Here is a 17404-nt window from a genome sequence, read left to right on the forward strand (position 1 = left end):
TGGAGGTCGAGCGTAATGATCCCTCTATACAAAAACAAAGGGGATATCCAGAGTTGCAACAATATAGAGGTATTAAGCTACTAAGCCATATTATGAAATTGTGGGAAAGAGTGGTAGAGATGAGGGTGAGGAGAGACGTGTCTATTTCAGAGAACCAGGGTAAGGACAGTAGGAGGGGACTCAGAGCACTTTCCAGTGGTGATGGGGTTGCATCAAGGATCAGCTCTTAGTCCTTTTTTATTTGCCTTAGTGATAGATGGATTAACGCGACAAATTCAAGATGCGGTGCCATGATGTATGCTTTTCGCGGATGACATAGTCCTGATCGATGAGACTCGCCGCGGAGTTAACGCTAAGCTGGACGATTAGAGACATACCTTGGAGTCTAAAGGGTTTAAGTTGAGTAGGACAAAGACAGAGTACTTAGAGTGCAAGTTCAGTGAGACGCCTCAGGAGGTTGGCGTTGAAGTTAGGCTTGGTGCTCAGGCCATCCAAAAGAGAAGTAGTTGCAAGTATCTTGGGTCTATCATGCAAGGCAGTGGGGAGATTGACGATGATGTCACACATCGTATTGGGGTAGGGTGGATGAAATGGAGGCTCGCTTCCGGAGTGCTGCGTGACAAAAATATGCCACCAAAACTTAAGGGCAAGTTCTACAAAGTGGTGGTTAGACCGGCTATGCTGTATGGGGCGGAGTGTTGGCCAGTTAAGACTTCTCACATTCAAAAGATGAAAGTTGCTGAGATGAGAATGCTGAGATGGATGTGTGGGCACACTAGGAGCGACAGGATTATAAATGAGGCTATTCGAGACAAGGTAGGAGTGGCCTCGGTGGAAGACAAGATGCGGGAAATGCGACTGAGATGGTATGGATATGTGAAGAGGAGAGACACAGATGCCCCAGTGCGGAGGTGTGAGAGGCTGGCCATGGATGGTTACAGAAGAGGTAGGGGTAGGCCGAAAAAGTATTGGGGAGAGGTGATTAGACAGGACATGGCACAGTTACAGCTTACGGAGGACATGACCTTAGATAGGAGGGTGTGGAGGACCCACATTAGGGTAGAATGCTAGTTCATAGTCTCGTTATTCTTCTCTATTCATAGGCGTAGTAGTGCATTACGATCTCTTGCGCTGTGAATTCTGATTTCTGTTATTTATGTTATTATTTATTACTTTCTATGCTTTGATTACTCTATTGAACCTGTGACGCTATCATTATTTATTTAATCGTTATTTGTTATTTGTATTTATTTATTTGTATTTATTTGTTATCTATTCGTTATTTGTTTGTTGTTTTTCTCATAAAGCTTTTAATTTCCTATTCTTATCTAACATTTTTTTTATGCATTATGCTTTTACTGAGCCGAGGGTCTCTAGGAAACAGCCGTCCTACCTTGGTAGGAGTAAGGTTTGCGTACATTCTACCCTCTCCAGACCCCATGTTATGGGATTTCACTGGGTTGTTGTTGTTGTTGTTGTTAAATAATTTAATCACCATAGGAGTCATCATCATCTCAAATACTTCTCCTTGCTTCACTCTAGATAGTGAATTTGTTGCCTTGTTCTCCTTTCCTCTCTTGTATTATAACTCATAATGGAATCTCATAAGCTTACAAATCTATTACATGTAAGCCCCTATGGCCAACTTCTGATCCAGCATGAATTTTAGATCCATTTAATCAGTTCTCACTATAAACTTTCTTCCCATTAGATATTATGTCCATTTAGTAACAATCATAGCTAGTGCAAGTAACTCCTTGTCATGTATAGACAAGCTTTGATGCCTAAGTGATAGACCTTTACTCAAGTAGGCTATATGATTTCCTCATGCATCAATAAAACCCCACTTCCTTTATCACAAGCATTATTAGCTAAAGCCAAGATAAAAGCAAAAAAGCATTATTGAAAATTTATCTATGATTGTGACCTTGTTGATCTCCTATAGTCCATACAAAGTCTCCAACTTTCATGTTTTTCCCACCAAGACCATTGTAGATGCATAATGACTAAAATTAGGTTGTATAATGCCCTGGTCCAGCATTTCATGTACCACTTTTCAAAAAAAATCCTTTTATCTTGAGGAGTACATGTATAGTCTCATATTAACGGGGCTACTGCTAGCTATCAATGATATTTCGTGATCAAAGGTTTCCCTCAGTTGGAGGCAACCCTTGTAGTTCTACAAACAAGTGAGGATATTCTTCTGTCAAAGTATGGATTTCCAAAGAAATATATTGTTCTCACTCTTCTTGTTCCTCTTCTATATGAGTTATTCTTATCATGAACAATTGGCTCCCAACTTGGCCATCTTGTCCAATCTTTTAGCCTCCACAGTTCTCACAATATCCACAGATCCTTTGAGAATACAATCTTCCCCTTGATAAGTGTATCCCAAAGCTAACTGCTGAAACTTTAAATTCAAATGTCCTAATGGTAGTAACCATTGAACTCCAAGGATCAAAACAAAAAACATCAAGGGTAATATCAAACAATCATCTGAATAATTCAAATTATGCATCTTTAATGATAAAGATTTGTGTACCTCATTAGTTGGACTATCATAACTGTTAAAATAGGAATAGGAACAAGAATAGAATATACAATCCTACTTAGAATAGAAATATTATATAGAATCCTACTTGGAAAAGGATTATAATGTAGTATCGATAAATAGAATCTCAATGTAATAATGTAGATACACAATTAAATAATATTTTGTCACGACCCAACTCCGGGGCCGCGACTGGTGCCCTATTTGGACACCCAAATGAACTTACATACTAAATAGTCATATCACAGGAGAATTCCGATTTAGTATTTTTTTTTTATCAGAACAGAAGGCAATTTTTATTTTAAGCGGTCGCGCGTGCAGAAAATATCATATCAAACCAAAAGGGGCGACGGAACACGTATCACCGGATATGAGCATATATACAAACATATGGGCTGGTTGGCCATTATAACGGAAGGGACCGTATTAAAACAGAAGTCATAAACAAACGAACATATACGACCCATGACCCACACTGATGTCTACAGGCCTCTACCAAAACATAACGAAAATATATGACGGGACAGGGCTCCGTCGTACCCAATGGTCAAATATGCAAGAGTGGGTACATCGGAAAGACATATACCAAAATGCGGGCTCCGAGTCAAAGGAGCACTCTGTAGTAGCAGAAGGTATGTAGCCTACGCTGACGAATCCTGAACGTCTGTACCTGCGGGCATAAAATGCAGCCCTCAAAGAAAGGGGGTCAGTACGAAATGTGTACTGAGTATGTAAAGCGTGAAGTATATAGAATCCAAACCGTAGCTAAGAGGAAAAGTACAAGGAGCACTTACCAAACCAGAACATCCAAAATCTGTACTGAAATGTATATACAAATTGCAAACAAAAAAAAACATGCATAAGGTTCAGGAACGTGATCACCACCCCGACGCTGGTACCACAACACATCATACTCCAAAAAATTACAAATCTATGTACAAACCCCGAACATATCATATCATCACAACATACCATATCATCAGAATATATCATATGTCATATCACATCATAACACCGTAAATGGTATCCGGCCCTATGGCGAGGTCTCGGGACCTTTAACACATCATCCTGCCGAACACATTATAGAGCGCACGATCACAAAGTCGGCCCAGGTTCCGATGAACGATATCATAGTAGTATGCACGAGCGGAGTAGTGAGGAATAAATGCAGCACATATAGATATAAAGCATTCTAAAATCATATTGGTGGCCCCAAAATGAGTATTAGATCATAATGGAACGATTTGGACATTATTCCTTAGTAGGGAAAATCATAGACAAAAGTTACCCCTTTATGTTATACAAGAATAAACTAAATAGGACAACATAGGTGAGTTTAAAAGTTAGTGAGCCCACCTCCGGCCAAGCCGAGGTGGCGTACGTGAATTTCAAATATTTGGTTTTACGGAGTCATCTATCAAGGGTATAGGATGATCCGGTCTCATAAGTAGAAGTTATGGATATTTGCACATTTCTTTCCAACATACATGAGTTTTTAACTCAATTTCACTGAATGGATTTAACTCGGATTCCTATGAGTAGAATTTTTCCCGAGACTCAAATTACAACCTACTACACTTAGGATATGCCAAAAGAAGAAAAGGAAGAGCTTTACATACCTTATCCTCTTCTTACGCTCACTCCAACTCAACTCCCGTTTTCTCCAAAATCTATAAATGGTCACGATTACCAAATGTAAGTTATACACCTTTAAGAGTTCAATTTTAATCCTCACTTGTCTACATAAATTTGGGCAGCACCTCCTCTATACATTCAACATCCCCGAGAATCTAACTCCGCCGAAATATCAACAACAACAACCACAACAATACCGAAAATATCAACAATCACTACAAAATACATTGTAACATTAGTAGTTTTTCTTCTTCTTCTTCTTTCTTCTTGTTACATAAAGCAATAATTTCTACTCCAACTTCACACCTTGCCACTAATATCAACATTTCATATTCACTCACTAACTAATTTGAAACCATTTAGACATAACTCAAAAGAAATTTACATTATTCCATACAATATATCAAAAATTTCACCAAAACCATAATCCATCCAAAACTTCTACGAACACAAGGAAACTACCAAATCACATTACCTTCTTCCAAATTCGTTAAGGATGAAAATAATTTCCATAATAGAATTCTACTTCCATAATTACATATAAAATATACTAAAATCACATAATCCCCTATAACAACTTGTAACCAATTTTGAGGTCGTCTCGAATCATGAAACTATTAATTACACCATAACCGCCATAACGACACCACTAACAAGCTAAATAAAGTTCAATTCCTCTTCTCCCAACCATCACCCCACACGGCCACACCCACCCACTTGCACACCCACATGGTCACACACATACATCACAATTACATGATTTTCACTTAATTCTACTAGCTACAACACACCCACTTCTTCCATAACATGAGAAGATAGAATTCTTACCTTATTCTTCAAATTTCGACTTGTCACAATCATAGTTTTCTCGCTTACCCAATTATACCACGTTGAAGAGGAGCTTGAACTTAGCAAGAATTCGAGAAAGACGAGAATTTTGGATCAAAGTTGAAGAACTTGGAAATTTTTCCCCTTTTGTTTCCTCAAGTTCGGCCCTAGTCTCACTCCCTCTTTAGTTTTGATGACTTTGATTTTTCTTGAAGCTTTTAGTGATCTAGATGATATATCTATATAGATAATATATGGGTAATGGGTCTTCCTTGCTTTGGGCCTCAACTTCTCTTATTATTATTATCTTCTTCTCTTTTTTTTTGAGCCCAAAACTATAAGTCTTAGTAGTAATTCACAAAACTAGTTTTCCAAAATTCTCAATTTTTCCCTCGGCCTTCCTCCGTATTTCCACACCAATTTTTTCATGAACATCACACTGGTACTAATTAAAATAAATAAAATAATTCACAACCTCTTTCTTTGCAAGCCAAAAATATTTTTTCCTCTTTCCGAATGCACAAAGGTGCGAGATGTAACATATTTTTTCTCCTATATTTCTCACATGGTATCAGAGTGAGGTTAAAAACGGGTCTTCATCTTGGCGAGTTCAATTCTAGACACAACCTATTTGACAATAAAGATTTTGTTGGAGAAATTTTTCAAGAGATGTTCTCTGTGTTGAGAGATAGATTTAATGGAGGAGATTTTGCAAAGGATATTCAACTTGTTGAAGATTATGTGAAAGTGGAGCAAATTTATTTTGTCAAAAATTCAGGCCAAAGGAGAGAATTATTGGGTGTTTGCCAGTGTTTTGAGAAGCGAGAAGCGGAAAAAAGCGACGGGGGCTCGCTTCACAGAAGCGAGAAGCGTGAAGCGAAGCGCATGCTTTTTTCAGAAAAAGCGTTATTTAGTATAAAAATATAAAATATAAAATATGCATAGATAAATAATCAAGAACTCAAAAGAATTAGATTAAAAAGTAACTAGATAGTCAATAATCCTCATAAGTAACAACATATAAAGCAAATGCATAACCAAATCACAAAGAGAGCAAAATCCTATTCTTCAACAAGATCCTCAAACTCTTGAAGTGCCATCAACAAGGGTTCTACTTCTACTTGGTCCTCATCTTCTTCCTCATCGGAGGACTCATCAACAAGAGTTCTACTTCTATTTGAACATGAACTTGAACAGAGCATATGCTTTATCTTTAAAAAAAAGGTCAAACTGCTGAATAAAAGTTGAAAAAAATAATTCTTCGCAGACAGCAGTTGCGCAGAAATAGAAAAAGAAGAAGAGAAGAAGAAAAGAAGAGAAGAAGATCGCAGCAGTTGAGAGCAGAGCTGCGCTGAATGAAAATAAAAATAGAAATACAAAGAAAAGAAGAGAAGAACAGAAGAAGAGAAGAAGAAAAACTAACTTGGTTGACGTTGAAATGTTGAAGTTGGACTGTCGAATTGAAGAAGTCACACTGAAAGAGCAGCTTGGAGAAGTCACAGAAGTTATACAGTTTTTTTTTTAAAAAAAAACCCTAGCGCTGCTTTTTTCCAAAAAAGCTCGCTTTTTTCTCGCTTTTAGATGAAGCGCGCTTCTCGCTTCTCCCGTGAAGCGCTCGCTTTTTCGAAATCGCTTCGCTTCACGATGTTGAAGCGCTAGTACCTCGCCTCGCTTCGCTTCACGCTTAAAGCGAGCGCTTCAGCGCTTTTTCACAACACTGGTGTTTGCCCCAACTTTCCTAGCATATTTGGATTTTTCTTTTCCTAAAAGGAAAACACAAAGTCTCTGTATGTGGCTAGTCCAATTTCTCGGACTACATTCTAATATTTAATTTGCGTAGTACCATGCATCTTTTCGGTGACTACTTTTTTATATCTTATTTGTGTAGCACTGTGTCATCTTTTTGGTAACTATTTTCTTATATCCGATTTGTGTAGCACCGTACCATCTTTTCGGTTACTACTTTTTCATATCTGATTTGCATAGCACCGTTCTAGTGACTAGTTTCTTATTTGTGTAGGATCGTGCCATCATTTCAATCCTACTCATATAATCTCTTTTTCAATAGGGTTGTGCCATCAATCCTACCCTAGCCATACAATTCTCTTTCTTAGTAGGTCGTGCCAACATTCCAACCCTATTCATATTATTTTATTTCTCATATTGTGACCACTTTTATACATCAAATCTAATACTTCAACGCATGAGCATGTTCCGGCTAGTTTTTTTGATAATTCTCTTGTTTAATACCGACTCATCTATTGATTCTCAAATGATCCATATATTTTATATCAGATTTTGAGCATTTTTTACTTATCATTGCACCATAAAGAAGTCTGCATGGAGCAACCACCTAATTTTGTTGCTCAGGGGGATTTTAGTAGCATTGTATGTTTATTATGCAAGTCACTCTATGGATTGAAACAGTCTTCTCGAGCATGGTTTGGAAAGTTTAGCACAATAATTTAAGAGTTTGGCATGACTCATAGTGGATGTGATCATTATGTTTTTTATCATATTCTGCATCAAATCCAGTATTTCATGAGAAGATAATCACATTGAGATTGACTGTCAATTTTATGAAGTCGAGTGATCAACTTGCAAATATCTTCACCAAGCTCCTCACCGGTCCTCGTATTACTTACATGTGTAACAAGCTAGGTACATATGACTTAGAATAGGAATAGGAATAATATATAGAATCCTACTTGGAAAAGAAATATAATGTAGTGTCTATAAATAAAATTTCAATATAATAATGTAGATACATAATTCTATTACATTTTTTCTCCTATATTACTCACAATAACCATCAACTACATTAATAACATGAGGTTTTACCATATGTATGTCACCCATGAGCTCCTTGACTAATCATTATCCATGAAGTTATGTGAATTTCCTCAATCAATAAGAATGTGTGGTGTCCTCTTCTGGAAACATCCTTCCTCTCTTAAAGTGTTGAATATTGGGATGAAATGAAGGACATGTACAAAGATCTCACAGACCACTTATTTCTCCACTTTTGTTTCTACCTCAATAAATGGTTGCTCAACCACTTCTTCTCTGTCTTTGCTAGTTTCTTACTCCACTTCTAGTAATTATAAGGACTTAGATCCCCCCACACTTATGACCAAGGAAGAATTTCTCATCACAAAATAAATATAATCCTTTCTGCTTCTTCTAATTCATCTTATCTGGAGTTAATCTCCTGCTGTTATTTCTATTCAGACCGGAGGATGTATTCCTCTTTCTTGGACCAACATCCATTCTACTGTTGGATACCTTAGGGTAAGGAATAAAGGAGTTTCCCTTGTCTTTTGAACTGCCACCCCTAAAAAAAGAAGGTCTGATCAGTTTAAGTAGTGCATTTACCTGAGACTCGGTGTTCTTAGCTAGCTAGTAAGCTTGTGGAAGAGAAAGAAGTCTATGGTTCTTGACAGTGTATCCAATCTTAGGTTTGAACCCTGTGATGATCTCACTTATAGCATATTCAGGTAGTATACTAATTCTATTTATGATTTTTTTCAAACTTATTCTAATAATCTTTGACATTATCAATTTGTCTAACTAATTTCAACTCAGCCATAGGGTCTACAAACTAAGCTCTAAATTTTCCTTGAGAGCAAATAAGTACTCTTTCCAAATAGGATTTGTCACGACCCAAAAACTGAAGTCATGATGGCACACATCCCAAACCCCATCCCAATGTGTAAGCCTAAAAGTGAAACCATACGAGACTCCCAGAGGGAAGTCAAGCCACAAATAAACGACATGGAAAGGACAACAAAGAAATTATCTTAAAACCTAAGGGTAAGAGCATCTAATTACAAGTTTGAGTCCAAATATAAAATGTAAGTCTCCGAATAAAATAAAGACTGGAAATGTAAGATGTAACTAGTGATGATCCGAATCCCAAGATCTCACCGCTGATCCGATAATAGTATATCTGCTAGAAATCAACTATCGCGCTGGATACACTAGCTAGAATTTGCATCGAAAGGGATACGAAAGTAGGGGTGAGTACAATCAACATATACTCAATAGGTTTAACCAACTGAGTATAAGGAATTAATCAAACATATGAAATAAACTAAGGACGCTTCCACCTGCACGCAGAAAAGTCCCACTCCAGCTATGCTGCCACTAGTTTATATAGAACAGCGCAATTAAAGTAAACACATAAGAACAGTTCAATATCACTGTTAATCATATAGGTCAAGTATCACATATATCAATGCAATGCAATATGGTAATGCAATGATATGATGGTACGGTGGAATTAAGGCTATTGCACAACCTATTGTATACCCCTACCGAGTTGTGCTACTAAGCAGAACCCATGGGGTCTCGCAGACCATTTACCCTCATCACAATCTCAATGTATCAACTACCTCACCACTCAACTCGTGGCCAAGGACTTATGATACTAATATCTCATCCGCTTGCCACCTAACTCGTGATCAAGGATATAAAAAGGTGTCACATTTTCTTTCTGCGTACAATAGACCCTTGTGGTCGGGCCCTTCCCCGAACCCTGCGCATAGCGGGAGCTTAAGTGCACCGGGCTGCCCTTTTTTCACATTTTCTTTCTCAAAACGATTTTCCATGGTACTCAACTTCCCAATGTTAAATGGTAATAGGAATGAAGATGAATGCATTCACAACACATAAGGCATGGAGGCAGTATTCAACTCAACATGTAGTATCAGGTTTAAAGTTTTTAAAACTTAACATAAACATGATATTCACTCTCAATAGACAATAATGAGAAGGAAATACCTTAAATTAAGTGTTCACCCTTTTTCAAAAATATTTCAGTACTCAGGTATGGTCAAACACCCCCCCCCCCCAACTCAACCCCTCAAGTGGGAATTACAAGTCAATAGTCTCCTCACACCTCTCTCGCAAGTAAATCATGATCCACATATTCTCAAAGTAGATAAAATGGCAAAATAAAGCCCCCACATGGGCTACACATCACAAATAAGCCTCCACACTTACCATAATATAAATAAGCCTCCACACGAGCATCTCAAAGTAAATTAACAGTCCCAAATTATACTACAACCCCATCCCAAAGTCTATAACATAGGATTAACTAATTACCCCAACTCAGGCCCAAGAAGGATAGTCAAACCTACCTCAATTGTCGAAACTGTACTCGAACACTTCTACCAGAAGAACAACCCTTGAATCTAATGCTCAAAACAACAACCCACTATCAAGAATGAAACATACGCATCACAAGGAGTCTAACGACACCCATATTGCAAGGATTCGGGACCAAGTATGGAAATTGAGTTCAAAATCATGTTCTATACAAAAAATGGGGACTCATGGGCAAAAAACCCACAAAAATGGAGCAAGATTTGAGGTAGAAATCACCAGTTTAAGTTTCAAGAAGAAACCCCCCCTCCCCAAAATTTGAGTTCAAAAACCTTGAATTTGAAGATGAAATCACAAAATAGTTGATGGAAATTACAAGGTTTAGGTTGAAAATCACTTACCAATTGAAGTTCCTCGAAAATCCCCTTCAAAAATCGCTCCTCAAAGCTCCAAAATTCAAAAATGGGATAAAAATGGATGTTTTCCCAAAAATACACCTCTTAGTCCCGAAAAGTCAAGTCTTGGATGTCGTAAAAGCGACCAATGGGTCGCTTAAGATACACCCACCCAAATAAACGGGTTTCGCTTTAGCGAACACAGATCGCTTTAGCGATGGTCGCTTAAGCAACCAAGTCTCACTTTAGCGAGGCCTGGCACCAGCAAACTAGCAACTCAAATCCAACACCCATCAAAATTCGGAATCACCCCTCGGAATTTGTTCGGAGTCCCATAACCACAAACCATATATGCACTCCTACTAAATCCCACCTTCCAAACTCAATGGAACCATTGGAACTTGAATTCGAGGTCTCCTTGACCCAAAACTCAATAAGTCATAACTAGACTAACTTCGAAACTCAAAAAGGCCAAAGTGAGCTCGGGACTTCCAAAAAATATAACGAAATCGCTGCTATGCCTAAAATCACCTATTGAAACCAACGGAATCATCAGAAATCCAATTTGAGTAACTCGAATTGTTGACCAAAGTCAAAATTAGTTCTTTTAAAACCAAACTTTCTAACTTGGGACCTCGATTTCACAATACAACTCCAAGTTCAAAAATGTAGTCACTCCTAGACCAATTTCCACATTCCAGAGCTGATGGAAATGACGGAATTCCATTTCGAGATCCGTAGCTCTGGTTGGTACTGAAAACCACTTTTAAGCAACTTAACTCTTTAAACTCAAAAACTTGTCCAACTCACATACTATTAGGATTTTAATAAATTCAACTACACAAATTGGCCAAATAACACTTGGGGACACTAACAAGAGGGGGAAAATGATAATTTCTCAAGAATTTCTGAAAATAACCCTCAAGGTCATTATAGATAAGTAAGTTGTTGTGTACTCTATGAGTAAGCTAAATGTCATTCAATAGCAAGACCATCAAAATGCAACAAAGCTACCTTAACTTTTTTATTATAAGGAATTTCATCAAGTTATAAGAACCAGTCTACCTTATACAAACAATACTTGAGATTTGTGACATTAAGCCTTTGGAATTCAATTTTTGATAGTCTTGACATGTTTTTCATGAACTAGTTATTTGCTAGTTGATAGCCTCCTCCTCTTTGGTAATCCATTTGAGCTTGTCCGTGGACTCCACGTGTTGGAGCCTAGTTCTGACCTTCTCCTTGAGTTTGTAATAGAGTTGAAGCTCTTATTCTCACCTATCCAGTGAACCCTAACCCCATAGTTGGATTCTAAGGCATGGTTCCTCTCAAAGGTGACTACAACTAATAACCACAGTAGTTACCATGTTAGGATTTCTATCAGTTTGTGAAGAAGAGATCCAAGTCATAGGATAAACTGGATTCATTTTTTAATCTCCCATGGACCTTAAGAAAGTGCTTTGATACTAAGTGATGCAATTATGAAAGATGAATAATGGAACAGTAAGAAAATGATACCAAAATGAAGGTATCAAGGAAATAAATGCAGATAAGAAGAAGCAAGAAGAAGAATTAAGAGAAGGAAGAAGAAGAACAGAGGAGGAATTGAGATAGAATTAGAGAGGAAATACAAATTGTATTGAGCTATCACATTCAAATCACGCCTTACAACTATTATCCATTCCTATTAATACTACATAATCAGAATTAAAGGAAAATGCAATTGAACTGTGAAAATGTACACATTAACTAAATCTTACAATTTTTTCCGCCAAAACAATGATCATGCCAATGGTGTGTGATCGTCCAGCTCAGCAATGATGTGGCACCTGTCATGTGACTGGAGTATTAGGTGGTTCTTGAACCAAAATTGGTACCAATACCCCCTTGTGAAACAAAACCCTTGTCCTTAAGGGCGATAAAAGGAAATTGAGCCTGCAGGGTAGAAACCAACTCCCAAGTAACATAATATTGATCAAGACCAGACCACTGAATAAGCCACTGAGCAACAGCCTTATTACCACGTTTCACCATGCGTCAATCCAAGATATATTTAGGCTCAGGGCAATGGGGACTAGACAAGTCAATGACAGGAGGATGCACTATAGTTGAGGGAAGTTTATGACAAAACTTAAGCTGAGAAATATAGAAGGTGGGGTGGATTTGTATCTCAGGAGGAAGGAGGAGTTTGTAAGCCACAACACCAATCTTCTCCACAATGGGATGTGGGCCAAAGTATCTAGAAGTGAGCTTGTGATATGAAAAAATAGACAAGGAAGATTGCCTATAAGACTAAAGTTTAACATAAACCCAATCCCCAACTTGGAAATGCCTATCAGACCTATGAGCATTGGCATGTGCACTCATCCTTTGTTGGGCTCGATGCAAATGAAACTTAGCCAACTGGAGTTTAAATTGCCTGCCTAACATTAAGGGGGTGTTTGGTTACTCGTTAGAATTATTCAGGTATTAGTTATGTAGGTTTTAGTTATACAGATATTAGTTATGCAGGGTTTAATTATGTAGGTATTAGTTATGCAGAATTTAGTTATGCACAGATTAAAATAAATTAGTGAGCTAATTCTTATTTCTTAATTTCAAAATATTTAGTGAGCTAATATTTATTATACTCATTAAAATAAATAACTATCTAAATGACACATTAAAATTTAAATAAATACCAATAGCTAAAACAATAAAGTAAATAACAAATAAATAAAAACAATTAAGTAATTTGTATTGAATAGGATTAAGCAATCAAGACCAAAAATCCAAAGAAAAAATTAATTATACTTTTTTTACATGTATTAATTATTTAATTTGTTGTAAATTAATATATTATTTAATTTCTCAAATAATTAAAGCACCGTTACAGCGGCCATCTCAAATAGTTACAGCACCAGTACAACAATATTTTATACGTACTAAAAAGTATAACATCAGCAAATTATTTTTGGTCTTGATTCGTTTTTATTACTCTAAAAAAGTAAGAAGTAAAATAAAACAAGAAACTGTAAAAATTCAGTTTTTTTAAATATATATATATATATATCAAGCCATTGTAAAAGGGATAAATATATAATTTATTATTTTAAAACATGTATAACTAATACCCACATAACTTATTCCACCTTCTATCCCAAATAACTTATATATAGATTCCCTCGTCAGTTATGTAAGTATTTATTATGTAGGATTACAAAAAACGCAACCAAATGTTGTATAAAAGTAATACGTGAATAACTTTTATCATATTTGCAAACCAAAATGGTATAAAATTAATACATGAATAATCAAAATTGTTCATGTATTAGCTTTGTATTTATCCCATAACCAAACAGCCCCTAAATCCTCGATAGCATCAGCATCAGAATCACCTGGCAAGTAAGGGAGGTGTAAGGGAGGAGGGTAGCCATACAACAGCTGAAAAGGAGAGCTGTGAATAGCAGAATGTGGACTAGAATTATACCACCATTCAGCTAAATCTAGGTAAGAAACCCAATCAGCAGGAGCATCAGTACAAAAACATCTGAGATAAGTTTCAACACATATATTCAGAACCTCAGTTTGCCCATCAGTCTTGGGATGGTAAGCTGTAGAAGTCTTCAAGGACACCCTCTGAGCAGTCAAAAATACTTTTCAAAAGTTACTAATGAATATAGGATCCTTATCACTATGATGGTTGCAGGGAACCCATGCAACTTGACGATGTTATCCAAGAAGATAGGAACAAGAGATTATGCACTATAAGAATGTGGTAAAGCAATGAAGTGACCAGCTTTGGTCAGTCTATCAACATCACCCAAATAACAGTTTTTCCTTTAGATCTAGGAAGCCCTTCAATGAAATCCATACATATATTTGTCCATGGCAAAGCAGGCATAGGCAGGGGCTGGAGTAGATCAGGAGAAGCTGAGGTATCATACTTGTTCCTTTGTCACACATCACACTTGTGCACAAAGGCAGCTATATCATATGTACTTCCCTTCCTATAGAAGTAGGTCATAACCTCCTTAGTAGTGGCATCAATGCCTGAGTGCCCACCAGTAGGAGTAGAGTGCCATAGAGATAAAATTTTCGTCCTGAGAGCAGCATCACCACCAATAACCAATTTCTCCTTTCTTCTGAGTTGCTCACCCAGCTAAGTGAAATGCTTATGAGGTTGTACCTATAAGGATTGAATAAGGACTTGTAATGCAGGATCCTTAGTCCAACTAGCTTGGATCTCATCCATAAATCAGTTTGGACTGAAGACATCATTAGGGACATAAGTTCTGCACCTTGGATCCCGGACAAAGCATTAGCAGCCAGATTTTCCTTGCCCTTCTTATATTGAATTTCAAAGTCAACAAGTAACAGTTTAGCCAACAATCTGATCTGAGAATCAGTATGCAACTTTTGCCCCAATAGATACTTCAATGCTTTTTGATCAATTTTACAATAAAGAGTTGACCAAGTAGGTACTGAGACCACATTGTGACAAAAAATACCAAGGCCAGTAATTCCTTCTCATACACAGATTAAGTAGCATGAAAAACATATAAACCCTTGCTAATGAAAGAAATAGGATGGTCTTGTTGCATAAGGACAACACCAATGCCAGTACAACTGGCATCTATTTCAACCACAAAAGGAATAGAGTAATCAGGTAAAGCAAGGACACCTTAAAATATCTCAACAACTCAAACAACCTAACTAAAATTTAAAATTCAAATTCATTTAAACTAAACAAGTTATTTTGCTAAAATTTACTGTAGCTAAAAGCAAATTTCAATATTCCTTCTTTGCTTTAGTCACTGCAATTAAAAAAGTTGCTCCTCCTCAATTTTTGCTCTAGTAGTTGATGCTGAATTTTACTTGGTTATTTTTGAACTTGCACATTTTTTTGATATTGATCTTTCTCTTTTTCTTTTTCTTCTTTTGATTTTGTGCTTCAAAAACACCTTTCATGATATTGTCTTGTGTAAAAGTTCTTTTGAAAGTGCTTTTATTTGGACAATTGTAGGATTTGCAGAGTGTTGTTGTAAGTATTTTTCTTACATTACGACAACACATATGATATAGGTTATAAAATATGATTGCATTTTCGCTGACCAAATCTGATAATTTTTGTCATTGAAATTTTTTTGAACATTCAAAAAGAGACTGCTGCTTAACATCTCTATTTGTTGAAAATAGGCCTACGCTTTTAAAATAAGCACAGGTTGAAAATGATAGCCCTGACGGGTTAAAAGGTAGCCCTTACGGGTTAAAATGATAGTCCTTACAAGTTAAAAATGGTATGGTAGTTCTTTAAAAGTACTCACAGATCTCGTAAGATCAATAAAGTTCTGATACCACTGTTGGTTTTTTTAAAAGATGGGGTAGCAAAAAGTATTGATTGAAATATCTCTCAATAGATTAAAATGACTTTGAATTGCTTTTCAATAATTTTACTAAGCATTGAGGGGCTTTAAATAACCAACATAAAACACATAATCTGCATAATTGAAAATTTAAAATACCCTAAAATATCTCAAACAACCTAATTAAAATTCAAAATTCAAAATTCAAATTCATTTAAACTAAACAACTTATTTCGTTAAAAATTACTGCAGTAACTAAAAGCAAATTTCAACACATAAAGAGCCAAATTAGCCTAGAAATCAAACATAACTTGCCTTTCCAGTAAAAAAAACTCAAAATCGAAAAGGAAAATTACACGACATAACAAACATATGGTATGTTATTTATAAAACATAGCAATTGTTTCAAAAAATTATTATTCGCCCCTATATGTTGTATTTTGTACAAATTCCCACTTTATACGCAACCACCTCTAATACGGCGAAATTCACTCCGCCTCAATCCCACTCTCTTTCTTTCCTCCCGCTTCTCTCTCTTTTCACTCCAAAATAAGTTCAAAACGTAAAATTTTCTTCCAAATCGAATCAAATTCTTAATGTGAAGGACCAAAAGTGTCATTTTTAGGAAACTATCTGCACCTGGGTGCAAAATAGCAAACTTAAACTTTAAACAGAGGACTAAACCGTAATTATAATAGTGATATCCTAACAACTTTAACTACCACCTACCACTTCACAAGCACATAGTACACCTGAATTCAACTTCATTTTTTAATTCTTGCATCACAATCCCAATTGATGGAATTACCTTTGAAGTTCTACCCTTTAGGATTCTTGATGGATTTTTTGTTTTCTATCCAAATCACAATTTCTGATGTCAAATTTCATGTTAAGGAGTATTAAATAATGCAAAGAAGCCTTAAAAAGCTTACCTCAATGTTGGGTCTTGAACCTTGGTAAGAATTCCATCTCCAAATTTACAATTTTCATTCTCTCTCCGTGAAGCCTGCTAGTTATATCACACAGTTACGACAATGATCCTCGTGATGCGAGGTCATCATGCTTGGCAAGAATCCTTGTCTGTGTGTTGCTAGCTCATCTCCCCCATGAAGGGTTAGTGATGTCCTAGAGCACATAGTAAAGGAGGAGGCCTTGCGAGATCTAGTATCCTGAAGCTGACTATGACCTTTCTTCTTCCATTTTAATAACGCTTTAATACAGAAAAACGTTTCAACACTCTTCCAAAGCATTCTCCAATATGATACATATAAGAAATCAATTTTCCATAGGTATAAAACACTATTTAAACATGAATGTAAGCTTTAAAATGTATCATAAAAATTCAAGGAATGAAAATTTTAGTTTGAGACATACGAGAGTAATATTCTGTTATCTTTTTTTTTTTCTTTACAGTCATGTAGCTTCAACTGCGGCTGGAAATTTTGGAGTTCCGGTAGTGGTGAATGGCTTGTATTATGGACGAGCAACTGGAATGGCACCACGGGCAAGGTAATTTCATACACATACATATAGGCACAGTA

At 36.5% G+C, this 17404-nt stretch overlaps 1 protein-coding gene across 1 annotated transcript in view; it reads left to right on the forward strand.

The window, feature by feature from the left end:
- The window catches only part of LOC129894715 (subtilisin-like protease SBT2.4), a 57492-nt gene that overhangs the window by 17021 nt on the left and 23067 nt on the right, over window positions 1-17404 (forward strand). The window contains exon 4 of the mRNA XM_055970371.1: window positions 17277-17372. Within this exon, the coding sequence (XP_055826346.1) occupies window positions 17277-17372 (96 nt within the window). The remainder of the gene's footprint in view (window positions 1-17276; window positions 17373-17404) is intronic.

Source organism: Solanum dulcamara, chromosome 7 (genome assembly GCF_947179165.1).
Source record: "Solanum dulcamara chromosome 7, daSolDulc1.2, whole genome shotgun sequence".
NCBI lineage: Eukaryota > Viridiplantae > Streptophyta > Magnoliopsida > Solanales > Solanaceae > Solanum > Solanum dulcamara.